The sequence below is a fragment of the Poromitra crassiceps genome (assembly GCF_964638095.1).
Source record: "Poromitra crassiceps genome assembly, chromosome: 3".
In the NCBI taxonomy this organism is placed as follows: Eukaryota; Metazoa; Chordata; class Actinopteri; order Beryciformes; family Melamphaidae; genus Poromitra; species Poromitra crassiceps.
The window spans coordinates 707,825-735,725 of NC_139625.1; the positions used below are offsets into that span (position 1 = coordinate 707,825).

At 43.8% G+C, this 27,901-nt stretch overlaps 1 protein-coding gene across 3 annotated transcripts; it reads left to right on the forward strand.

Annotated features, from left to right (window-relative positions):
* Window positions 1-286: 286 nt before the first annotated feature.
* Window positions 287-27,778, forward strand: LOC310773828 (oxidation resistance protein 1). Of its 3 annotated transcripts, XM_083633788.1 has the most exons (17): window positions 287-360; window positions 1,091-1,314; window positions 2,135-2,313; window positions 3,384-3,463; window positions 7,944-8,042; window positions 11,080-11,229; window positions 16,780-16,911; window positions 18,918-19,102; window positions 19,791-20,239; window positions 20,426-20,567; window positions 20,905-21,076; window positions 22,504-22,620; window positions 24,499-24,651; window positions 26,201-26,296; window positions 26,878-26,951; window positions 27,122-27,239; window positions 27,326-27,778. In XM_083633788.1, the coding sequence occupies exons 2-17, from the start codon at window positions 1,214-1,216 to the stop codon at window positions 27,341-27,343; spliced, it is 2,265 nt and encodes a 754-aa protein (XP_083489914.1). In that variant the 5' UTR covers window positions 287-360; window positions 1,091-1,213; the 3' UTR covers window positions 27,344-27,778. The 3 variants fall into 3 exon arrangements, with proteins under 3 accessions (XP_083489914.1, XP_083489913.1, XP_083489915.1); XM_083633787.1 differs by having other exon boundaries at window positions 27,122-27,778; XM_083633789.1 differs by having other exon boundaries at window positions 11,083-11,229; window positions 27,122-27,778.
* The last annotated feature ends 123 nt before the right edge of the window (window positions 27,779-27,901 follow it).

A 27,901-nucleotide genomic window follows, 5' to 3' on the forward strand; every position in this document is an offset into this window, starting at 1 on the left:
ATTCTGACTTCTCCCTCCTTTCAATCGCAGTGATCGACCGACGCGTCCAGTGACACAGTGATAATAGTTTAATCACAGGAAAAGTAAAAGTAGTCTAATTTTACAGTAAAAAGGTGCAGTGCAGTACTCCAAACACTGTTTGGGTACGAGGAGTGATGATTGGTTAGAATATCAGGGTAAGCCACTCAGAGACAGTGAACTATCTTGATGAGGACTGTTTCGTCTTTGATCGACACCGGCCCTTTAAGAAATGGGCGGGGCTTGAATATTGTCTGCAGTGATATCATAACACTGCAATATGAAGAAGAAGCGCTCATATGGTCGCCGCCCGTCTTCAACCTCAGGCAATCTCTGAGACAGGTCAGTGGCTGAGCTGTGCTCAGATAGCTGCCTGTTCTGCACTTGATGCTTTACTGTCTCTGAATGCTTCTTCGCTATTGTTTTTTCCCCTTCCTGCATCCTTACCTTCCTAATGCCGTCAAAATGCTCACTTCTTCCTCCACGGCGATGGTTGCACTTATATACAGGAAGCATGTTGGAGCATGATTGAATCATATGACTGAGAGGAAAGTGCAGGCCCGCTGTTGTTGTTATTTCACACTGAGATCACATCACAGTCACTCTGGCCCAAAGGGATGTGACGATGCGATGTGATGTGATGTGATGTGATGTGATGTGAGCTGCAAAAATGAAGCCAAATGCATTCTTGTGTCATGATGTGAACGCAGGGCTGAGACTGAGAGCTGAGTCTAGGAATTACCCATTTTATTGGAAGCATATATACATGTATACATTCAATCATCTTATTTATTGTAGTCATTAATTTTGAGGTACAAAATGCACCTCATTTGGCCAGTTTGGTCATCTTGGAATCTCAAGCTCACACACATTAATTAATCATAAGTGACCGTTTAATTTGTTTGGAAATCTGGCTTCATTACTCTGCTGAGTGTCCAGCTTATTTCCCTATAAGGCCCCGGTGACCACTGGATGCGGTTTGACTTCCCAACCTCTGCCTGCTCTACATTTGGAAAATCAGTCCATACTTTTGCTGCCACTTTGTCTCTCTGAGTCTATCTTTCTTTTGTAGGTGTGTAACTGGGGCATGGTAGGCATGGGGAGCAGGAGGAAGAGGACAAATGCCAGCTGAGCCCCTCATCTCTCTGCATTGCAACCACCACTGCTGCCAGCATCAGACTAGGAAGGAGAGAGAATGGCCCAGTCTGTGAGGAGGCCTGACACTCTGGGAGCTGTGGACCACAAGCTCCAGAGGGAGAAGAACAGGACTGGCTACTTTGGCAACGTCAAGACGAGGTCAGGGGGGTTGGGGGTCGGGGGGGACTTGTGACAATTTTGGCTGGCATTTTGTCTCCAGAATTAAGTATGCTACAATCCAGTCTTTCATTCCTCTCCTCCTCGAATGTTATGTGATGGAGACGTAATGTTATATGATGGTGATGTAATGTTATGTGATGGTGACATATCCAGTTGGTGCAAACCAATGGTGCAAACCATGTGTCAAACCAGAGCAACAATAAAACTAGGAATCCTGTATTACACACACACACACACACACACACACACACACACACACACACACACACACACACACACACACACACACACACACACACACACACACACACACACACACACACATCATGTTGGTGAGAGCTGCAGGGTCATAGTGCTATAGTGCTATAGCAACTCCCACTCATCTATAAATAACTTCTATCAGACTGCGAACGCAGCTCTAAACAGTAATTCACACTTACAGGCAACCACCAAATCAAAATTCAATCCCTGTTATAGTATTGGGGCGCACATTGAGTAAATGCCTGTTCACAGAATTGTATAATTGTAGAATGATAAAATTAAGATAACTGTAAACTATAATGCTACATTTTGCTCAAGCATCCATACTACAGTGATATCAGAGATAAGGCCATCATACAGTGAGCTACTGAATTCTCTGCCCCCTAGTTATAGGTATTGGGAAGACTCAACACAGACAATCAGGGGTCATTGAGGTGGCTCCAGGGGGTCCCCAGCAAAAAGGGGGATAATTTATTGTCTCTATAATTCCATCCATAAGTAACACAAACACAATGACGTGTTTTTCTTCCCCTATCAGGTTGGGTGCCAAGCTGCCTGCCGGCATCAGCCAGCCACCAGAGTTCAGTCAAAGCCCGTGGGAGACGCAGCCTCAGGCCCGAGTCAGAAGCCAGCATCACTACCAGCCTATTGCAGGGCGCCCACTCAACCACATCCCGCACATCAGAAACCCCAAACTGCGCCAGTACTACCTGCAAGGTGCTGAGGCCACCAGTTGACTATGATCACCAGGGCAGTGAGGGCACGGCCTAGCTGGCCTATTTGCATCAATAAGAAACAAAGTACAGTAACTGTGCAATGACCATCACATCAGTCTGAGTTCACATTTGATAATGGCCAGAGGTATGTGTGTGTGTGTGTGTATATATATATATATATATATATATATATATATATATATATATATATATATATATATATATATAACTATATATATACTGTATATATAGTTATATATATATTTATATATATATATATATATATGTATATATATATATATATGTACAGTATATATATATATATGTACAGTATATATATGATAATGGCCAGAGGCGAGCGAGCCTGTTGGCATTTGCATGTCTAGCACTTATTTTCATACCTGACAGCACAAAGGCATCATGGCAGGTATAGAGACAGCAGAGGGTTTGTTAGTCCTGTGATGAACTGGAGAAGAGGCACACTATGTTGCAGCTAAGTGATGAACTGGAGATGTGATGCACTGGAGAAGAGGCACACTATGAGGCCATTTACACCTGGCGTTAACATGCATTTTCTGCATCAGATTGCAGAAATGGTTGTCCTCTCAATCCGCATAAAGTTGCTGTATCCAGATTGAGAGGACACATTGCATTTACACTTGTGTTCAATGTGTACACAATGCATCCCTTACCACCTCCCGAGGTGGTTTGGCCGATCAGATTGCAATCCTTCTTCAATGCGTTTTGGGGGTGTTTACACCTGGCATTTCAAGTGATAAAACACAATCTGATTGCAATCTGATCACAGAAAATGCATGTTAACGCCAGGTGTAAATGGCCTCATTGTTGCAGCTAAGAGCATTTGGGAAAATCTTGAAAAAAGAAAGACACAGCCCATAAATAGCATGGTCATACACATAGAGCACATGATACCTCAAGTAAAGCCAGATCTCTCTTCTCTTCTTTGAAAGACGGAGAGAAAGAGGGGGTGGAGCCTGGAAAGAGGGGGTGGAGCCTGGAGGGGTCGTTCATATGTTGATGAGAAAGAAAATGATCCATTTCTCTCCACAGGGACATCATGGGAGCTGGACAGCACCACAGTGAAGCAAGCGGAACAGAGCGGACCGCCGGAAGACGGGACAAGCAGCACGGTGAGTCACAGAACTCTTTCCAGAAGCTTGTTTTTCTTGAATATAATAGTTAATTTCTGCAGTACAGTGAGCGGCATTAGCAGTGGAACCAGGTAAAGGAATGATTGTGGGAGGGAAGTAAAGTCAAAATTATATATGGAGCGCTTTTATCAAACAGATTTGTCACAAAGTGATTTACAGAAAACAAGGGACATCAAACCCGATAAAAATATAAGGATGATCAATACGAGAGACAATACGCACGTCACAAACTCCAGGAAGAGGAGGTGGGCAGAGCATGTGTGTGTGTGTGTGTGTGTGCAAAAAATGATTAGATAATAGCTTGTTACATCGAACACAGATGGCTTTCAGAATTTATAGCATTGACAGAGTTTGATAAGCTTAGTCCAAGGTCCAGGGAAGAGCAGTGCCAGGACACCATGGGAAAGCAAGGTCTGTTTGACAGCCTCTACAGAAAATACAGCAGGAGGAAAGTCTATTCGAAGGTATTTGTCAGCTTGTTTCCAACATTGCCACTGTGGTTGCTTAGCTGTTAAGCATGGATAAAAAAAAGGGGGGGGGGGGGGAGTAAGAGTGTTGATCTTTCTGTCTGCCCATGATAGCCTGGATGTTACCATGGCTCCGATACCAAGTACTTTTGGTCTCATTTTTAGGGGTTCAAGATTTTTATTTTCATTAGTATTATTATTTTTTCTTTTTCTTCATCACCCGTGACGCAAATTCCCGTGAGTTGTTACATCGCAGAGACCTGAAATTTGGCCCAATGACAGGTATTGGTTGTTATTAGATGCTCCAGGGAAGAAGAAAAAAAGAATCCGCCCACGGCGGGTACTACAGCGATATTTTGTTTTTAGGCCTTCGCAGGCCATTTTAGGGCATTGTGACATCATCACCATCACCCTTCCCTGTTTTTCTATTGCTGACTTTGCTCATATGCACCTTGAGGTCAGTAGTCGATCTGGGTGAATCCACCAAGTGGAAAATAGTGTGGTCACATGGAGGTCAGCAGTTGACCTGGACGAATCCATCTGGTGTAGAAAAGTGTAGTCACCTGTAAGTCAGCAGTTGACCTGAGCAAATGTTATACAATTGCTCCACTGTGATGTCATCAGCCACCTAGGGACATTAGGGAGCAGTGATGTCATCAGTGATGTGACATATTGATGACATGATCAGTAGTGTCACGATACTGAGTGACATCATTAGGGAGCAATGGCTTCCCAAGCAGGGACATGTCAAACTGTAGCTAGATGTCACCACTGATGATGTCATATGATCATATCATATACCTTGTGCTAATGAAGTCATAGAGACTGATGATGTCAGCGATATGTGATTGATGACATGCCTGCTCCCTAATGATGTAGTCACCTGTCACCTGTACGTCAGGTGACTGTTGATGATGTCATATACATTGTGACATCATTGTGATGTCATCAGACAGTGACTGATGTCATCAGTGATGCAAAGTTGTGCAATTGTACACTGCGCATGCCAAAGAACATAGATGATGTCATAGGCACTGATGATACCTTATGCAGAAACTCCCTGCTACTCAAATGCCTTTGCCGAACCTCCTGTGAAAATGGACTATCAGTCTAAAGCAGGGGTGGCCAAACTACGGCCCGCGGGCCAACTGCAGCTCGCTGCCCGTTTTTAAGTGGCCCGCCATGAATTTAGAAAAAAAAAAAAAAAAAAATGCTAAAAACGTTTTTCCGTTTTAAACTTTAAAACGGAAAAACGAAAGCGGCGAAAAAAACTGAAACAGAAAAACAAAAATTAAAAACTGATTCCCCCTCCATTTCGTTTTTTCCATTTAAAACCATTGAAAATGGGTTATAGTTGAGTACCCTGACCTGGTCTATTTATGTTTTTGTCTGTTTGTTTTTTTACATTTTTAATACTGAATGTTGGTGAAATTATCTCGGTCTTAACCTGTTGGCACAGGAAAAGAAAATTTGAAAACATACAGAAATGCCCATTGTAATAGGTGAGCACATCAATAAACTATGTGTCATATATTTATTTAGGTAGAAATTAAATTTTTGATGGCACAAGGGTTTTCTGGTCTAATTTTCCCCCCGCTTTCAGTGTAAACAAGTTGAAAACTGCCCCGCTTAATATTGTTTGGCCCGCGACTCCTTATATTTTTTCTGTATGCGGCCCACAACCAAAAAAGTTTGGCCACCCCTGGTAAGGGATCAAGGAGGATAAAATCTCTCTTTCCCAAGTACCTATCTCTACAATTGCCAAACTGCTCAATGGTCTGGAACCGAATAAAGCCTCTGGATTGGATACCATGCCAGCCAAGTTCATCGCCCCATTTGTCACACACATGATCAATCTTTCAATATCACAGTCAAAGGTCCCACAGGAATTTAAAACCGCTAGAGTTAAAATAGGTTGCAAAAGGATCAGAGTAATTACAGGCCCGTTTCTATTTTGAGTGTTTTAAGTAAATTTGTAGAGAGCTGTCCATGAGCAGATTCTCAATTATGTCAACAGTCTCAACATTTTATATGATTTTCAATCCAGGTTTTAGACAATCTTATTCAACGGATACCTGTCTGACCTTCTTAACTGATTTTATTAAAAAGCAAATCGATAATGGCAAGTTTTGTGGTATGGCAATGATCTCCAAAAAACATTTGTATCTGGGAAGTAAACTGGATCAATGTATGACGAGTGAAGCCATGGCCCTCAAAATTCACTCAAAGACAAAGTATTTAGCAAGAATATCTAAGTTCCTGGACAAGAAGACAATGAAGACTTTAGCTATGTCTTTAATTCAATGTCACTATGACTACACTTGTATCCTGGTACAGTGGCAAAACTAAAACAAATCAAAAGACAGGCTCCAAAAAGCCCAAAGTAAACTAATGAGGGTCATCCTTAACCTCAGTCTAAGAACATACATTAGCCCAACTCATTTTAAGAGTTAAATTGGCGGTTCCATGTCGCTGTTCCGACCTCTCGCTGTTCCGACCTCCCCTCTCCCAGCCCCCATGCCTAAACCTAACCTCCCCCAGACCCTAACCCAAAACCTAACCTCTCCCACCCCCACGCCTAAACCTAACCTCCCCCAGACCCTAACCCAAAACCTAACCTCTCCCACCCCCCACGCCTAAACCTAAGGTCGGCATTGCGAGTGGTCGGCATAGCGGGTGGACACCAAATTGGCTCCCTGTTGAAAGTAGAGTACAACAGTTAAAACTTATCATGGTTTATAAAATATTACATGTCCTAATTATTTCACCAAGTACTTCCAGTTTGTTCGTGACATTCATAGCCGGAACACAAGAGCAGTGTAGCAGATTTGAAAGACCCAGTCTGAAGAGCAAAGTAGGAAGAAGTACATTTCTCGATAGGGGGAGAGGAGTGGAACAAGATCCCTAAGGAAATTAAGTCTGCTAATGGTTTTAAAAACCTTCTGAAGAAATTCTTATTGAGCAAACTAGTAACACGTGAGTCTCCCGGTGTTATGGTATGTTGGTTTATGTCTCCTGTTCCTCTTATCCTTGACTGTTCTGTATTGTTTATCTGATGTTATGTTATTGTATGTCATCAGCATATAAATGGGAGCTGGGGCTCTGTTTGTTTCTCTGTCCCACTGTGATTGTCCCACTGTGATGTCATAAATCCCACAGTGACATCATCCATGATGTCATAAATCCCACTGTGACTGACATCATCAGTAATTTCATAAATCCCACGGTGACATCATCAAGATGTTATAAATCCCACTGATGACATCATCAGTGATGTCATAAATCTGACATCATCAGTGATGCTGGTCTCATTGGCCACAGCAGCCGAGTTGCGGGCAAGGCTGCGCAGTGGCCGAGCTGCGAATGCGAGTGAATGAATGAATGAATGAATTTTATTATAGATAATGGAGACAAACATCCAAGAGATAACATGAAAAGTGTGATACACTTATTTCCGTCATGGTCCCTGATCTTAAGAACATGACACACAAGAACACAGTAGCATCAGATAAAACAATACAAATCAGACAAAGGATAAAAGGAACTTGAGATTAAAAACAAACATACCATAAAACACGTGAGTTAAATTGCCAGGAATCCCTTGTCGCCAAAACATCAGAGCCCTAACGTTGGCAGCCCAGTAATAATGCCTAAACACTAGTAAGGCCAGGTGATGGATAAGTCTTGATGGAAGGAGACAAATATATAAAACATTTGGTTCAAACTAGTATCATGATAGGCAGACACATTCTTCTCAGAGGATGGAAGAAAGAAGAAGAAAATAAAAAGCTGTTAATCTGAAAGAAAAAAGGAAAGGGAAAAGATTTTGGAGCAGACATTGCAAGATCGACACAATGGATGGTGATATTAATTGAATCCATACAGGTATTAATTAGATTGACTAACTAGAGTTCAGAGCTCCTGAATATCGAATGCAGTGTCCCTTTCTAATACTTGATAGACCACTCAGTGTTTGTGCGTTTTGCATTAAGGGCCTCCCTGGGGACACGGTGTTCAGCGTAACCTCCCAGTTCAGCAGCAACACTCCATCCTCACATGTCTCCTCCTCCTCCACCCTCATCCCTCCAGAGGTAAGAGTCAGCTGTCATCACATAATGGCTACATACTGCATGATGTCACCTGTACCATGTAATGCATGATGTCACCTGTACCATGTAATGCATGATGTCACCTGTACCATGTAATGCATGATGTCACCTGTACCATGTAATGCATGATGTCACCTGTACCATGTAATGCATGATGTCACCTGTACCATGTAATGCATGATGTCACCTGTACCATGTAATGCATGCAGGATCATGTCAATGACATGTTTTAAATGACGCCCATGCTGATGTGAGTGCTCTGATAATGTGTGCCACCTAGCTGTAGTGTGGTCTGGCGCTAAATGTTGTTTTTGTTACCGCTGTTGTCTTTGAAGCTTCAAAAAATGTTTTTTGAATGCAAACCAAGATTGTAGTCTCAGACTTAAAGGCCCAATCCGTCAAAACTCACTATTACTGACGCCGGTGGCCGTTAGTGTAACTGCAGGCAGCGTGTGAACGAGCTGACGCGCGGGCACCATACTCGCACGCGCACAAGTAGTTGCCTGGCAACAGCAGAGCTGTTCGTTGCTTTGTAACGTTAACTCATAAAAGTCACTTGAAAACGGCAACCTGGACAATTTATCGGTCAGATCAGCCTCGAGATGCCCAGGAAGGATTCTGGATGAATTAGGGGACGTTATTGTGGCATGTTTGGTCGTGTTTTGGCTTGCGTTGGCTGCGGGCAAGTCGATACTCATGTTAGCAAAAGCCAGGAAATAGCCTGCTCCCCTTATGTACGGTAATGCCTGGAGTTGACCAAACTGAACAATCAAACAATGTTTCAGAAGCATAACAGTAACGTTAGGCATATTTAGGACTGTTAAATTCATTATCCACACAAGACGGTAACGTTATTAGTAGGGCTGGTGGTAATTTCTATAAATGTAAATTAATATTAGTTAGCCGCGATTAGCATCAAGCTAACATTACTAGTATGTGCAGTCCCACTGCAGTCAGAGCCTGCTGGCTGCGGGAAGTGGATACTCATGTTAGCACAAGCCAGGAAATAGCCTGCTCCCCCTGTATGTACGGTAGCCTACCGTCAAACAATGTACCGTAAGCATAACAGACAGTAGGCTAACGTTAGGCATATTTCCGACTGTTAGATTCATTATCAACACAAGACAGTAACGTTATTAGTGGGGCTGGTGGTAATTTCTATAAATATAGCTAAATCTATTAGTTAGCCGCGTATAGCATCAAGCTAACGAATCACCACCGCAGCTAAATGCAGTCAAACAATAATGTTCCATGACCATAAGCATAACGGTAGTAACGTTAGGGTTGCATTACTTAACACAAGACGGTAATGTTAGCAGAGTTTCTGACCAGGTGGTCAGATACTTGTACTACGGAGTGACAGTAAAAATCTTGAATCTTGAAAATCCATTAGCAAGCAGCTAACGTTATCTGGTCAAAACCACATTACACTAGCTACAAGCAGCAAGTTCCCTTCATGAACCGAAAACACAGTCCTGACTCTAGTTTCCCCCCGATGTCGGTCACATTGCTGCTGTCTGGCCAGACGGGCTTCATTAGATAAATATTTATTTATTTAGTCTGGACTTTTTCTGGAGTCTGTGTTTGTTGTTTCCTTTAGCTAGCAGCTAGCGACGAGCGTAACGTTAAAAGCTACTTCAGCCATTTCCTGTTAGCGTAGGACAAGAGGCAAGCTCGACGTGAACGCGCGAGACGTCACATCCTCTAGCTGTGGCGGGAGATGCTATCCACTTCGAAACTGCGGTTTTCCATGTATCTTCTGAACGGCTGGTCGGAGAGAAACGCCCCTGGTCGCCATTTTTAAGTGACGTCAAGGCGCATTCACTCAGTGCCAATAATAAACACTTTGTGCACATTTATTTCTCGCCAAAACCAACGGAATGGGCCTTTAAGGCTTAGTTCACACCGGGGACCCAAGCCTTGCCTACGCCTTGCCTTTACCCACGCTTTTAAATAGGCGTCCATTTTAGTCAACGAGGCTGTGTACACTGGGCGCCTGAGCGTGAACCCTGCGTGTACCCACGCCTCGCCTGTCCCTTGCCGATTTTATAGTTTAGGCGTGAGTTCTATTTTCAAGCCGACTAGGCGCGTGCAGGCAGGCTTCTTCTGTCAAGCCATGAAAGAAAAACGTGACAATATCCGTGGGAAATGGCAAAGTCAACTGAATTTCAAAATAAAATGGAGTTACTACAACAGTGTTGAGCAGAGAGAGAGATTGACGGGTGGCTATCACGTGGGGCTTTCTCCCTGTCGGCAAAAAAATCTTCAGGAGAGAGAATAGCGACCGAAGAAGCAAGATGGACAATGTTGTTGTGCCAGCACATATTCTTGCAAGATTACCTCTCTAAAAAGTCCGACTATAGTCAGACCTGGTTATACATATCCAGCATCAATAGAACATTAAATATATCAGATTTATTTTACCTAGGCTACCCATGATAATTCGGGACCACACGTGAAAAAATACAGTCGGGAGAGAGGAGAGGCGCTTGTGACTCGGCTCCAGGTTCAGCGTCCAAAGGCGTGCGGTGTGATCGGTTCACGCCCAGCTCAAGGTCTGCAGGCGTAGGCGTGGGTTGAGGCAAGGCAAGGCGTAGGTTCCCTGTGTCTGTGTGAACGTAGCGTAATGCTACAATTTACTTTAATAATTTTTACTTTAACAATTTACTATAATTTTACTGTTTTTCCCCCATGGGACAGGAATTGTTTTGATAGTTCACTGCATATTGTTGCTTTAAACTATTTGCATGTTTAAACAGCTATGCTTCCAACCCAGACTCCACAGCCCTCATGCATCATGTGAAATGCAGGTCTATGGAAAGAGGAACTAGCTACTCGTGTGTGTGTGTGTGTGTGTGTGTGTGTGTGTGTGTGTGTGTGTGTGTGTGTGTGTGTGTGTGTGTGTGTGTGTGTGTGTGTGTGTGTGTGTGTGTGTGTGTGTGTGTGTGTGTGTGTGTGTGTTATGTGTCTGTTATGAGAGACTCCAAGCATTGTTTTCACCATGGCTTCCATTTTGAAGCAGCTGCTTGTTCCAAAGGGGAAACAGACTTCCACTAGTCGAGGATCTTCTCTGCCGGACCTGAAGTCAGACACTGATCGAGACTCTTCTGCCACTCTGCCTGTTCAGCCCCACTCCCCCTCTCCAGAGGCAGAGTATGACAAACTACTGGTAAGAACAAGAGAACAAACTGACTAGACAAAAATCCCTCTCCAGAGGCAGAGTATGACAAACTACTGGTAAGAACAAGAGAACAAACGGACTAGACAAAGAACAGAATGCTCTAAGTTTGCAGTATTTGACAATATACGGTATGTGTAAATGTAAGAGCAACATAATGGAGTGTTTCCATAATTTGGGTTAAGTAATAGTAACTGTTTAGTTCATAACAGTGCAGGTAGAAGTCATTTGAAAGAATGAGGGAATACAGCAACAAACATTTGACCTGAAGAAAGAGATATTTTAGGGGTGAATTTTCCACTGGGGACAGGGGACATGTCCCCCCCACTTTTCAAAACCTTGATTCTGTCCCCCCCACTTTTTAAACTGAAAAAATCGTGGGTAAACTGAAAAAATCATGCTTAATACGCTACTGTTTGACCATCCATCATATTATGGCTGAGAATGTTAATTGAGTTGCTAATTATAAGCTATAGGCTACTCCAAAAGATTGCCACGGATTTTCTCGTCTGTAAAAAGTGGCCTCTCCAGACCCTGAATGCATTTCGAATGGTGCTCTGTATGGAAATTCCCCTTTCCAAGCCATCCCTGAAGGCAGCACTCACAGAGTTTGGCTTTTCTTAAAGGTCCCAATTCGTGCAGCTGTAACCTCTTAAAAACGTGTGTCTCTGGTCCATAAAACATGATTCTGGATTAATCTGTCGAAAATATAGCAACCCCGTTTGTTGTGACGGAGTTCTCGCTTCCTCATCTCGTCGCTTCCCAAGAATGGCCTGTTTCTATAATATATTCAGAACTAACAGTTCCCATTGGCCGCTGAGGGAGAGCCCGCCCCAGGCTCCCAGCGGCCAATCAGATTAGCGTCTGTGGACCAGCACGCTAGGTTGCGAGTTATCGTTAACTTAACGGTACTACGCTAAAGAGGACATCTCAAAATGCCTAGACTTACCGAATGCACCTCTGCAGTTGCTGGATCACGTACAGTTGACGTCGCTCCAGCTAGAAGTGTTAATTTTGTGGCTATAGACTAAATGGTGCAGGTAGCTTGTGTGAGAGAGACCCGCGCAGTATGCGTGAGGAAGCTCGTGACGTCCCAATTCCCCTCTGGGCAAACGAAGCGTTTGGGGGTGTGGCTTGGAGGAGACTGCAGGGGGACGCTGGATAGGGACAAATCCAACTGTGGCAGTTCTGAGCGTGTGACCACTCATTACAGGGAGGGCTGACAGCAGTATATATGCATTTACAAGTAAAAACAGCTTTTGCACGGAATGGGACCTTTAAAGTCCCTGGAAACCAAAATCCACAAAAACCTTCTAACTATTAAATTTAGGGTCTTATGTGAGTAATTGTGTGCCTCAGAAAGTAAGTTGAAATTACTTTCAACCCGAACCCCAAAAATCGACACTTTTCTACAAGGTCTGGATTTCCATTTCCTCATTGAAGAGAGCGAGGCGCGCGGTGCTAAAATGCATGATCTTATCACGTCATAAGATTTAATCGAATCACACACACGCATGCACGCACGCGCACACACACACACACTGACACACACAGTAGCGCTGTGCACTCGCAGTGCAGAGATCTCTTCCTCTCTGTAAACCCTCTCTGTCTGTGCTATGAGTCGAGCAACGCGCGAACACACACACACACACTCCATCTCTCTTTCCTTCCCTCTCTCTCTCTCCTTCTCTCTCTCTCTCTCCGTTAGGAGAGAGAGGTCTCCTCCGAGCAGGTCTCCTCCAGCAGGTCTGCTCCGAGAGAGAGAGAGAGAGAGAGGAGACCTGCTGCAGATGGGACACGCCCACACAGTCCGCGGGAGAAAATACACTCTAAAATCTAATTGATTCTCATGACTTTTGCCATGACTGTCAAACATAAATTTATATACTTTGCGACGTTCATCATCGTTCAAATTTGGCTGGTGGCTTATTAACATAGGTTCCTGTGATGTGATGAACTCAAAATGCTAAATAATAAAAAAATATTTCTGGTTTCCAGGGACTTTAAGACTAAATAATGATATCACAACAGTATTGCAACAGCAAATTTAACTTTTGTACTAATATTATTCAGTTTGTGGAGTTATTTTTCTGTGACAAGTATCATCCAAATGTTAATTTAAATTGAGATATTCCTCTAAATCTGGCTAAAAACGTAATTTTTTTTTTGCCAGCCCCTGCCCCTCTAACATTCTCTGCACGTCCCTGCTGCTGTATAAAGGGTTAGGTGATGAGAGGAAGTGAACATGGTAAGCAGTGAACATGGTTGAATTTAAAATAAAGCACACTAATAATAATAATAATGATAATAATAATACAACCAACGTCATTTCAATATGGCTCTGGCTTTCACATCAGTATTGTTCTATGCCTTGTTCATGTCACGTGCTTTCATATCAGAGCTCTGATGAGTTGGAGGAGGTGGTGTCTAAAAGGCATGTATTTAGTGGTGTGTGTAGTTCTTCATAGATCTAGCCTGTTAATCTTCCCCTCAGAGTGCACCAAATTGATGCATTTTACTTTAAAATGCCCCCGGACCCCCCTAGAGGGTCGGCGCTCTTACTTATCGTCATCGTGGCTAATATATATTTTTAAAGGAGGCAGTAAAAAGAAAGAAGCAGAGGTACTGTTGTAGTCCAGGGGTCGCGACCTCACTCAGTGTAGCCCCTAGGTCAATTCCCCGCCCCCAGGGAATTGACGGCGGACGTTTTTGGTTAGGTTAGCTTAGACCACCAAAATCTGTGTTTTTATCTGACTACATCCCAGAACATGGCGCTAATGGCATTAGCATTATCCATCCACATATTGTTTAACGTTAGCATCTGAGCTAACTCTATTGTAACAAACTATATTCAGGATGCACAAACATTGCACATGCAACATTACTAATCTGATTCATATGACATATTTGGCTGATGTACCCCATCAAATTGCTGTAGCGGGCTGTTTTAAAGCTAGAGCAAAGTTTCTGGTGTCATCTGAATGGAAGAATTACTACGGTACATTTGAATATGAAAAATATAAATGTTGGTATAATAAACTTGGATGACCAGTCCTTTTCATTAAATTAGTAGCTATAATTGGGAGTGATGGTGTTACAGTAGGCTACTGGTGGAAGTGTACGGTCACAATCTGGCCCTCTGGTAGCGAGGACTTTTTTTGTGGCTCCTCTCTATCATCAAAGTTTCCCATCCCTGTTGTAATTAAACATATTCTATCATCACAGTGGCTGTACCCTGTAACTGAGATCACTGTGCATTTACAAATCAGAGGAATGCTAAATCTGTGGGGGGGGGGGGGGGAGGGCGAGCAGAACTTGTTACCTTGGAAACAAGAGAGCACAGAACAGCACAAGAGAATTAGTCACAATGTTACAACGCAGGTCTCGTGCAGGTCGGGTATTGGAAGTGTAAAAAATAGTTTTGTGCTGTTTTTGGTATGGAAATCTCAAAGGGATTATTTTAGTATTTTTGTTTTTGGCCTATATCGTCTCCTTGGAGCGCCACACGGTTAGGAACATCCTTTACCAGCTATGTGGGAACAGGAGTGAGTCAGCCTGTGAGACATTAGCCCCTTCTCAACATGCAGTGAAATCTGTATTATTACCAGCTGCTAGCCGGTCGGCCTGCACGTTTAGAAACAATTATCTGCATTATGCGCACTCCCGCGAGTGCGGATCATTACCGTCTGAGCCCTTAGTACAGGATCCACATCATTGGCAAAACGGCTGTTGTTTAACACCGGCAGCTCATGTTCCATGTATGTCGGAGTGACATTGCTCAGTAGAGGGAGTCATTGGAGGCCTGGAGACACTCTTAGCTCTGTGGTTCCCAACCTTGGGGTCGCGACCCTAATTGGGGTCACCAGGAATTTAAATGGGGTCACCTGAAAAAAAGAAAGAAATATATATATATATATATATATCATAGGCGTTAAATAGGCAGTGAATTTACATGAATTTACAGTCTGAGTTAAATATGAGTTTACATTGAATGTACTGTACATGAAATCTACAGTCTAATTTACAGTCTACGTTACAGTCTGCTTAGACATACTGTACACTCAAATAACTCCAGGAGAACCAGGATTCTGTAGGTGTTTACTTGAGTAGCTAGTTTTTTGTTGTTGTAAAACTGTAACAAACAGAAGATGACATGTTGATATTACAGGTATGCCAACGTAAGTGAATTACAACGAGGTAGGCATTGTACAATTACAAATATAAAGTGATGCAAGTATACTACTAAATAATAAATCTACTTCCAGACAATGCGTCTAACAAATAGGTGTAAGAAGGATGGAACAGGATTGTGGAGACATCATCTCTTGGCTGCTGCATAGCAAGACCATGAGCAAGACTGAGGCCCAATTCCAATTCGCCCCCTTACTGACTCACCCCCTTAGAGGCGCATTCACGTGAAGGGAGTGAGGGTTTAGGGATGTCCCACTGTGAAATCACAAAGTGAATGAGGGCTCGGAGTAAGCCCTTTCTGCCCCCTTACCGTAAGGGAGCAGCTGTGGCCACGTACGGAAAGGGAATTGCCCACAATGCATAGCGTTGTGACGTATAAAACGGGGAAGGCTGCAAATATCTGTCAAAAAAGTAAAAGAACACACGCGCGTAACGAACGCGGTGTTTGCGAGTGCGCTGGAATGCCTTAATTGACAATGAAACATTACATTAATAGGGATTTCAGATTAGGGTTACTTTTTTGATGAATGAGAAATTTTGAGAAGTTTTACCGAATCTGTATTGTACAGTATTTGTGTATAATGTTGTGTGACATGTCATTATTACGCTTATTTTAATGAGAATTCCACATGTTGCAGATTGCAGATTTTGCAGTATAGGCTACATTTATTTTTAAATGACCTGTTGTCTACTCTGTAGAGCCAGAGCCTGGATGAGAACAGACTCATCAGGGAGTCTATCCCTCAAACACCTTAGGCGTCTTGACAATAAACAATATAGCGAGCCCCAAACCTGCCAGAGTCAACATCAGTGCAAGGGGCTCTGCTGTCCCATTCCTCCTATTTATCCAATGTGGATCCCTTCCACACTTGATGACTCATCCACTTTCAGATGGCGGCCATTAGAGGGAGTGAGGGTTCAGGGCTTGAGTGTTTAGGGGGCGGATTGGAATTGGGCCTAAGAGACTGAAGCATCACTACTTCCTGGCTTTATATAATAGGCTGAACTACTATCAACCGCCACTAGAGGGCTAAAAATACACACACATGCAGAGAGTCCAGAGCACTCCACACACAGATAATCCAGAACCCTCCAGAACTCTCTCTGTATACTGTATGTGTGTGTGTAATATATATATATATATATATATATATATATATATATATATATATATTCTGGGCTTCCTTTGCAGTTGGATTACTAGCCCTCTCTGTATTGTGGTAAATAAAGCATTTGATTGTTACGCCTGTGGCACTTCTGTCTTACTAGATGTGCTGCTGCAGTACCAAGATCAGAACTAACCCTAACCACCCTAACCCTAACCCTACCATTTTGCTGTGATTGTGACAGGATGTGGAGGCGGTGCCGATGCCCGATGGACATCTGTGCCTGTTGGCTCTCCCTCCAGAGTGCTGCCAGGGTGAGGGACCAGAGGCCACGCCCTACCTCAAACTGTTCTGTCGCTACATCACTGACCGCAAGGTGGGTGTGGAGATGGCTTTGTGGCTCTGCGTCGATTATGAGGAGAGCAACATTCTGGATCAGACAACAGGGGAGATGGATACAAATAGCCACACCCCCACAATGCCTACTGATACTGATACTGATACCAGCACATACTTGCAGTAAATTAAAATCAGCACTGCTGTTTAGTTGAGTGCAGGGTTATTACTTTAAACTAAAACTAAGATGATGTGTTAAATAAAGCATTGTCGTAAGACTAAGGGCCCTATCTTCGCAAAAACGGTAATTTAGCATTTGCGCTCGTTTAACGCCGCACGCAATGCAAATTGGGGGCGGACACAAGCGCATGCTTGTTATAATTGTACTGGGCATAGGCGTCCCACATGCCAAACCAGGCGTTTCAGCGCAAAAATGTGGGGATAGATGGCATTATCCTATCGTCAGTAGCGCGCAATTACTTTGCGCTAAGAGCTTTTAAAAGCACCTATTAGCGCTAAATACCTTGCTGCGCTGGAGCGCACCATAATCTCAGCGCAGTGCAGTGCAAAGTAATTAATTCCTTTTGGATATGTCATTACGCACAGCCTTGCCACACCAGGACATCAAATTCTGCTGCTAAAATTGATTATTAGCAGATAATTCAGTGATGCAATCAACTATAACTCACTGAGAAACTTTTATCACATCACAAAGAGGGAAATGAATTGAGAAAACTTGTTGGACAATGGACATAGGCTATTCACCTTCACCTATCCCATAACCTGGAGGGTCGTTGGCACCACAGGCGATCTGTCAATAAGCTCTCTCCATCTCTCTCTGTCCTCTGCATGAGTGAGTCCACTCTATTACGCATGGAGAGAATTACAGCATATTGCATGCCTCGTGGAAACAGCGATGGCGAGACGGGAATCTGATTGGTTTTGTTTGACGTAATGCACAGCATTAGGGTTAGACGCCTAACCCTAACCCTAACCCACACCTGTGAATAATTCTGGTGCTTAAGACCACCCAAATCCCATTTGCACAGGCATTTTGGGGGCGCATATGATTTGGCACGGCTCTAATTTGTGCCTGCGGCACGTGCCGTGAATATTTCCGCTGAGAATTGCATCCCCAACATATTTTGGGGCTGTTTTAACTTAGAAAACAGGGAGGTCACGTCTACCAGACAATTATATCACTTTTGAACAGTTACATTTCTGTATAAATCATTACAATATGCTCCCGTGAGGTGGGGATGCTGCTGGGCGGGGGTGCAGAACTCGGCATAACACATGGACACTAGTGCAAGGCGGACTGCTATCTTCCCTGCCTTAAGGCACGCGCAAACAGGTGCGCAAGCGCAAATACGGGATCACCTGTACCAAGATAGGGCCCTAAAACTATTGTGTCTTCTTGTAAAATACTGTTGGAACTGAACGCTAACTACAACACAAGATCAGCCCCCATCAGCACCTCTTGCTCCCAGAAGTGCCATCACTGTTTACAAAGCTCTTGTCAAAAATACTGTGAGAAAACGTCCTGTATGATATTATTTTGCGCTAAATAGCCTAAATTCAGATTGCTAGTGTATTGCATTTTCTGCAGCACAAAACCAAGTGGGTGCTTTAAGTTAGTCGAGGATGTATTGTTTGTATTATGTTGCAAACATATACAATATCTGCTCTGAACCTAAAAAATACATCTGAAATTCAGAAAAACTCAACTAAAACTCCTGAACCCACACATAAGCCTGTTTGCGTGTACAAATTTGTACACTAGTGGGCTGCAGGCTTATGGAATCAATAACACTCTCTCCCTCTCCCTCTCTCCCTCCCTCTCTCTCTCTCTCTCTCTCTCTCCCTCCCTCTCTCTCTCTCTCTCTCTCTCTCTCCCTCCCTCTCTCTCTCTCCCTCTCTCTCTCCCTCCCTCTCTCTCTCTCTCTCCCCCTCTCCCCCTCTCTCTCTCTCTCCCTCTCTCTCTCTCTCTCTCTCTCTCTCCCCCTCTCTCTCCCCCCCCCCTCTCTCTCTCTCTCTCTCTCTCAGGGTGTGGTATCAGGTATCTTGCTGGTGACATCTAATAAGATTTTCTTCGACCCGTGTAAGACTCATCCACTGGTCAGGGAGCATGGCTGTGAGGAGTATCTGCTCTCCTGCTCCGTCGACTGTCTGGCATCCGTCTCCTTCTTCTCAGACATCACACATGTTCGCTTCAACTCCTCCCAGCACAGGTCAGCGCCGTTACCTTTACCAAACACACATACACCAGCAGTACACACACCTACACACACACACACACACACACACACACACACACACACACACACACACACACACACACACACACACACACACACACACACACACATGTGCATATATTATACTAGATTAGCAGTGGTGGAAAGGGTGCTGGAATGTCCTACTTAAGCAGAATTACTGTTGCTGATATTTTACGTAAGCAGGAGTAAAAGTACTGGTAATTTAAGTAGCTAATTTAAGATCTACTCAGAGTAAAAGTTACCGAGTTACTTACATTTTTATATGATCTTTTCAATGCAATTCTAATATATCAGGACAGAGTTCAAGCTAGATGATTTTAATTGTAACTGATTAAATTACTACATTTTGTTTGTGCACAAAGTAAAGCCTGATGACTCTTCTCTTCTTTGCTGACTGATCGTTCAGTCTAAATAGCTCCACAGTGGCCAATTTGTTATTGTCTAGTTTGTGTTGCTTATGGAGACACAGCATCTCTACTCTTAATGGATGTGATTCAAAACGTAGTACAATTCTTCAAATTTAAGTTAAATTTAAAATTACTGACTTTAAAAAATATAATTAAACATAAATTACACTAACATGATTCCACCCTTGATGATTCAAGACAACCATACTGTATGTCTTTTTGTAACTTTATAGGAGGAAAGGAAAGAAGACTATTCAGAAGTCTAAAACGGCAAACAGCTTTCAAGGTGGCTTCTCCCATCAGAAGTCCGAGTCAGTCCCGAGTCAGTCTCTGCCGTCTGCAGCTTCGTCACACTTGGGATCCAGTCTGGCACAGAGGAGAGACCTGGCGGAGGCAGAGAGGGAGGGGCCACAGAGGAGAGACCTGGCAGAGGCAGAGAGGGAGGGGCCACAGAGGAGAGACCTGGCAGAGGCAGAGAGGGAGGGGCCACAGAGGAGAGACCTGGCAGAGGCAGAGAGGGAGCTGGACAGCAGCCGGCTGGAGGGGCTGGCAGAGCAGTCGGTAGGCACGCTGGGAGTGGCTGTCCTGAGCAGTGCTGCCACCTTCTGCTGCGGAGGACAAGACACCGGGAATAAAGTTAAGATGGAGCTGCTGCACATGGAGTCTTCTGGAAAGGCTGTTGGTAGGAATGTGAATTATGTTTAGTCAAATCTCATCTTTTTTTTTTTTTGCAGTTTTCTTTATGATAAGTCGTCCCATTATTTATTTATTTATTTATTTATTTATTTATTTATTTATTTATTTATTTATTTATTTATTTATTTATTTATTTATTTATTTATTTATTTATTTATTTATTTATTTACAGTGGCTCGTAGAGCATCATCAGGTAGTCCTGGGGGACTTATGTTTGTGCGGCTGCGGGTCCAGTGGCGTGTTGGAGGCCTTCAGATGGGAACAGCCAAAAGTTTATCCAGAAGAGACACCTGGCTCGCCCTCTCACAGGACAGGTACAGGAACACCGGAACATAACAACAGATTGAAAAATGTCTCTCTGCAAAGACTTAACCAAAGATTTCACACTTTTTAAACATTTCAGTCATCAGTTTATTTTCACATAAGAGGATGCCCTGCACACACCACGTCAGTTTAATATTAACACGCTCTCTCCACTCCTCACTCACTGAACATTAACATCGCAACACTAACATGACCCTGACCCTGTCGTGTTTTCACAGGCAATTCCTAGTTTCTAGTTTGGCAACATTGTGGTGGGTAATGTAACTATGGGGGTTGGGGGTTGTTTGTCATTCCAACACTTCTGAAGGCTTTCTTTCCACCCTGTAGCTCAGACGAGCTGTACGCCTACCTGAGCCACTGCCGGCCAGACCTGTGCATACGTGAGGGAGGAGAGGAGGAGGAAGAGGCAGGTGACGGAGAGGAGTTTGTACTCATTGAGGACAGAGAGGAGGAGGACGAGGTACTGCAGAGGCACCGTCGCTCAGGGGAAGACTGGGAGGTGAGTAGCTTCCTTCTGGTCTTGCAGGTATGCAATTTACAGTTTCCCATTTGCCAGACGCTTTCATCCGCGACATACAATTATATCCGTGCCGAGACACTGGGGTCGTGTGGCGGGAACGATAAGAGGAACTGGGTATCGTCAGCATATGAATGGTATGAGAAGCCATGTGAATGGATGACTGCACCAGGTTTGGTGGTGTATATTGAAAAGAGAAGGGGTGGAAGCACTGACCATTGTGGTACCCCTGTGGACAAGCAGTGGGATTTAGTACCTAGGGCTAGTACCTGAATGACATATTGTAGGTTTGCAAGTGCTTGGATAAATTATGTTTTAATCACAGCAGACTATCTAGAGAAATAGAGTTTGGCGTAGGCTCCATGATGACACGCCTCCCAAGATGAAGTTAGGAGAATGTCAGGAATGCAGGAGAATTAGGATTCCCCACCCAGGGAATCCCTCTGGAGCCATGATGGTGCTGGCGGCAGGGGAAGAGGAGAGGCATGTGGAGCAATGATGGTGCTGGCGGCAGGGGAAGAGGATACACATTGGTGAGTAATGTAATGACATAGAAAAGGACGTGTTAATACTCTCCACCACTTAGATGATTGGTTCTGCGAGAAGGAGATGGAAAGTGATGGCTTTCACGGATTGGATAATGAAAGCGAGGGAATGCATTGGCTAACGGTGATTGGATAGAGAGAAGTTGCATGAAACTAGCGGGAGAGAGGGGCGGAGATACATAGTCTTACTTCACTTCAGAGTGACTGACTAGCCCATATGCTTATTCACTTCAGAGTGACTGACTAGCCAATATGCTTATTCTCTTCAGAGTGACTGACTAGCCCATATGCTTAGTGAACTTCAGAGACGTGTTGTTACTTGGACAAGTGGAAATAATGGAGATTTCTCAGGTGTATAGGTTGAGGTGATGTCTCGTCATAGACGCTGGGTTCGCTGGCTCAGCCTGGCTGGGGGCGTGGTCAGGGTAGGGTAAATCCCCCGTTCTATCCATTCAGCAAAGTTAGAATTTAGCTGCTAGCCCAGCCCAGGCAGACATGATCAGGGATTCAACCACCGCAGTAAACACACATCTGAGCAGACGTCTTGTGTTCTGCTCTAGAATCCCCAAACCTGTAGTTTAGAGCCGCAGCACCGTCCTTTGGTGAGTCAGCCCATTGAGACATATCGGCGGTTTTACCCCACTCGCGCGCCAGCCGTTTAACATTTTGTGGGTGTTCCCAGACATGCCGACTGTCTCTATGCTGTTTGGAACACTCCTGCCTCAGGCTAATTGTCATTTAAAGTGGCTACTGGATGAAGTTCCAGCTTGATTCTTGATGGAGAAAGTGAGTTCTCATGAGTTCTCATGCCTCATGAACTACTACAATGTGTTTGTTTTTTTAACTGATCAATGTTTGTTTCAGATGGTGCTGATGGAAGAGAGCGGGGACAAGCCGACCCTGGTCATTGACAGAGACCCTGAGGGATTAAATGAGATCGTAGAGCAGAGCCGTATATTGGAAGCTTCACAAGTCAGAGAGGTGAGTGTGTTCACACACAGATTATAGATCATTATGAATATGAATCACCTATGCTATGCACGTCAGTCACACATGCCTTATTATGGATCCCACTGCACTTGGGGGCAGAACACACCCTGCGCCCGCCTACGCAGCATTTAAGTGCCGGGATCTTTATTTTATTTTATTCTTTTATTTGACCTTTAAGTAAAGTAAAGTTCCACTGATTGTCACACCTGAGTGCAAAATCTGTTCTCCGCATTTGACCCATCCCCTGGAGGAGCGGTGAGCAGCAGCAGTGCCGCGCTCGGGAATCATTTGGTGATCTAACCCCCCAATTCCAACCCTTTGATGCTGAGTGCCAAGCAGGGAGGCAAATGGGTCCCATTTTTATAGTCTTTGGTATGACTCGGCCGGGGATCGAACTCATAACCTCCCAGTCTCAGGGCGGACACTCAAACCACAAGGCCACTGAGCTGGTTATTTAACCAGTTTGGTCTCGTTGAGATTAAAAACCTGTTTTGCAAGAGAGACCTGGCCAAGAAGTAGCACAAGGTTACAGACATAGTTACAACATAACACATCACCACAACATTTGCTACATTAGGCAACTAACAACCAAAGATTAAAAGAAAAAATAAGTACAACAAATTTAACATTGAAGGCAGGCAGGATTCAATCTGTACTGTTACCACTTATGCATCATAACACTTACATGTACAGACCTGCATTTCATTTTCCTCCACGACTTTGATCCTAGCTTTAAAAGGGTTTAGTAAGCTCTTGCAGATTCATTGATGAGCACTCTGTCTGATACTAATGTGAGACTAAAGTAAGAGAGTCATCTATTAAAAAAGTACTTGTAGGTTGAGACTCTTTCAATTTCCTTGCCCTGTGTAGTGATTATGTGTGGTAGTGACTGTGGTTCCCTCTTACTCTTATGGAAAACCATGAACTTAAGCTTAATTTATACTTATTAGAAAGTGTGGCTCATGTTGCTGCATTTATGCTTCTCTCCTCGGCTCAACGGTTACGTGACACTCGAAGGCTAGACAGAGAACTAGTGCAGACAGCCAAGAGAGGGAACGCTGTCAGTGAAAGCACGTCGGAGGCAAGATGTAACGTACTTGGCTGCTGACTTGCTGACAAACCTGACCTGCGTATCTTGAGCCGTAACACTCAAAAACATACCCATTCTACACCTCACAATACACAAGTTAACTTTACAATTCATAGGTCTACAGTACACAATTGTAAAATACTCTATAAACACACCTGTGAGCGCATCACAGTATTACTGTGCCAAAGGAGGCTGTGTGTTGCAGCGTGCATCTGTGTGTAGCTGAATGTCACTGAAGAACTACATTGCTTTGGAGGAAGAATGATTATTTGTTATCAATAAATGATTGAATTTGTTGTTGCTGTGGGTTTATTTGATGAAACCTTGTCAGGTAGGGTTAGGGTAGTAACCATTTCATAAAGCAATAAGCCACGCGAGGCCATGGTTTCCAGTGGTTTTAGAACAGCTAAGGTGGTTTTAGGCACGACACGGACAATGCCCCTTAGCTGTTCTAAAATCACTGGAAAGCACAGCCTCGCGGGGCGTATTGCATTAATATAACTCTATTTGGATCAAAACGGGAGGTGGAACATAATCATTCAGACCTCATCACAGCTTGCTATTTGACTCTCAGACTGGTGAAGTTTGAACTTGGGTCAAATGTTGCTGTCTTGACTTCTCCCTGTGCCTCCCAGTTATTTTTGCATCTGTTTGCTGTTATTTGCCCCTTTTCCTTCCTATCTCTTCTTCTCACTCCTTATACTTGTCCCATGTTTCCCGGTGGCACTTCCTCCTTCCTTCACCTGTCTTCGTTCATCCCCTGCCCCCCGCCCCCCCAGCTGTGTCTGGAGCTGCCCCCCAGGACGGTCGGCCGTACCTGGCAGCTGGCTTTCAGTACGGCCCGCCATGGCTCCAGCCTCAAGGCCCTCTACCGGAAACTCAGTGATACAGACTCTCCTGTGCTCATTGTCATCAAGGATGCACTTGATCAGGTAAAAAAGTCAAATAAAAATGGATGCCATCCATAATTTCAACAAGCAATATGTTCTAATGTCTTTTCACAATGGACTCAAAAGTCCCATGTGATCTCAGAAGGATTTGCATGGTGGCTCGACCGATATGGGTCTTTCAATGGCCGATGTCGATATTTAGAGAGCCTATGGCCTATAAATAATGCCAATCATGTTTTTTATTTAATAACAAATGAGACACACAATTGCTGAACTTACATGAACATTTATTGAACACTAATGTTATTGTCTGCATTATCTGTTTGCTTAAGTAGATCTGCACTCTGTCTGCACTTCACTTATTTAAAAAAAAGTATCGACTAAATAAATGTGCACAGGTAATCAAAAAACTAAACTTTGGAAAAAAGTGAATGAAAAATAAGCATATCGGCAGATAAAAGCAAAATAAATTATGCTAGAGTAGTGCACACAGTAGCAGCATCTCTTTGTTTTTAGTCCCATTGTCATTAGTCGTGTTTCCATTACCGTCAGAAATGCGCAAAATCTAAATATCGCAATAGAAATTGGGTAATGGAAACACGTAAATTTCGAAAAAGCTCCCAAATATCGCAAAACGTTTTTGCGCTCTCATGAGGTGGTTTTTCAGACGTGTCGATATAGCAGTTTATCGCAAAAGTGTAATGGAAACAGATTTTCCGCATTTGCACATCATGTGACCCGTCTTCTCCTTTGGAAAATGAAAGGAAATTAGGGAGAAAGGGTTTGATAAACCGTGGCAAAACCTTCGCAGCAAGTGGAAAACTTTGAAGCAACGCTACCTAGCAGAAAGACGTGTTGTGCAAAAGCGGAGCCGGAAAATAGATCATGTTTAATGGGAGAAATCGATCCATGCCTGTGTGCGCGCATTTGGCACAGCGGCGAGATGATCGGCGGGATGAAAAGCACACCGGTGCGGTGCTGTTGACTGAAGTGATTAATACATTACACACGTTTCAGGTGCAATGTTATAATTATAATACACGATATTCTCACTATTGCACCATATCAGCCTTTCCCCCCCTCCTCCATCTCTAAAATGTGACAAGTTGTAGGCTACCTTTTTTCCTCTGCCTGTCGCGCTCACTGCATTCACCGCAGCCCGCAACATGTTCTTTTGAATTGATAATCAGGCTCGTTTATATGCGTTGTAACTTCATGTTGTGATTTGCATTGACCATTGGTTGGATTTGAGCATGCAGGGGACGGGATATGGGGCAGATCCGCGTGCGTAATCACTGTGGCAGCTGTTGGTAACGGGAATTGCGAAACTCAACTTCAATGGAAACGCCTACAAGTCGCAATTGTACATTGTCGAAGTTGTAGAAATATCGCAATTATTTTGCGAAAAACTGTAATGGAAACACAGCTATTGTCATTGTCAGATATTTTTAATCGACCAGGCATCGGCTCAATGCCGATTATCTCAAAATGGCTGCAAAATGCCCAAAACCGGACCGATTAATATTAATCGTTCTACCTCTATTGGGCGGTTCGAGGTTTTGTGACTTTTTTTTGTCCCTTTTCCCTCTAGGTGTTTGGGGGCTTCCTGTCCCACCCACTGAGGCCCAGTGAGACTTTCTACGGCACAGGAGAAACTTTCCTCTTCATGTTACATCCTCGCTTCAAGGTAAGCCACAATAACACCCCATCCTCTGGGGCTTAGCTCTGCTGCTTCAGTCCATATTAAATACTCACCAAAACCATCAGCCATACTGTATTTTCATGTGCTTAAAAAAAAATCTTGGCTTAATTTCTACCAGAACTGGTTTCAATTAAATTTTAAATTATGGGTGACTAGGGTGTAAAGATGTGGATTGCTGCATATGACCAGGGTGGGAATTACAGAGGCCATGGCCTCCACTGCCCCTCCCACTGGCCGTGACGCCCTGAGATCGCTATGGTCACCTTAGCAGTGCCCTGCTACCAGCCTGCTACTGTCAGTTGCTTTAAAAGCAGCATGGTCTTAGTTTAATGTAGCCTGCTCTATGCAAAGGATGTGTCATTGGCTCATTTTAACACACATTTCGAAAAATCGCTCTTTATGATGTCAATAGATCCACAGCAATGGCCTTAGTGCCCTGGCATGTGAGACTGTTCTAAAATCATTTAAAAACACAATTGTCCTATGGTGTTAATACAATAGTATTAATACTGGATTATTTATTTAACAAATATGTCAATATTTGTTCATTGCGTGTCTGTCTGCAGTGCTTCAGATGGACCGGAGAGAACTCCTTTTTCATTAAAGGGGACTTTGATTCCTTTGCTGTTGGTGGAGGCAGGTAATGTATTTTCCCATTTTGCAAAGTACTCATTCAAAAATCATTTATTATACTCCTCTTGTCAGATATGTAATCAGCTTGTGTTTTATGTGGAATGCTGTGTATTTAGATGATGATCATTATTTTAATCAAACCAAGATGGAAAAGACTTTCTCTCTCCCTCCCTCCAGTGGTCACTTTGGTCTGTGGCTGGATGAGGCGTTGTACCTGGGCCGCAGCAGCCCCTGTCACACCTTCAATAACTGCTGCCTCTCTGAAGCAGACGACTTCCGGGTCATGGAGCTGGAGGTGTGGACGTTCAGCTGAGGACTTCCGGGTCATGGAGCTGGAGGTGTGGACGTTCAGCTGAGGACTTCCGGGTCATGGAGCTGGAGGTGTGGACGTTCAGCTGAGGACTTCCGGGTCATGGAGCTGGAGGTGTGGACGTTCAGCTGAGGAGCATGGGTGACCGTTGGGCTTTACGTTAGTGTCACCTCATCTCTGCTGATAGAAGTTATTAAGACACAGCTGCTCATTCATTAGGCTAGATAACTCCCAAGTACAAAAATCAACCACAGATTGTTGGATTTCTGTGGTTTTTAGCGAACTGAACTAATGTGAACTTGGACAACACAATGTTCTAGTGTGATTATTCAATGAGTGACTCATTCCTGTGGGTTTGGTAACCAGAGTGAGCATAGCTGAATATGAAAGCACAGATTCTTTGAATGGATCATTTTAATGGAATGGACTACAGCGTGCAGAGGCTGCAGTTTGCTCTGTAAAGCGATTCTCTTGATCTTATCGCTTGGTAAGTAGGTGAACATGATAGTATGTATGCCTGTCTGCACCCAGTGGTCTGCACTGGTAATGCATGTCCCCACCCTCATACAGCTGTGTCCTCCAGGTGCAACATCAAGTTGATGCTGACGGTTTGTGGAGAAACACACATTAGCCTTCTTAACAATAGA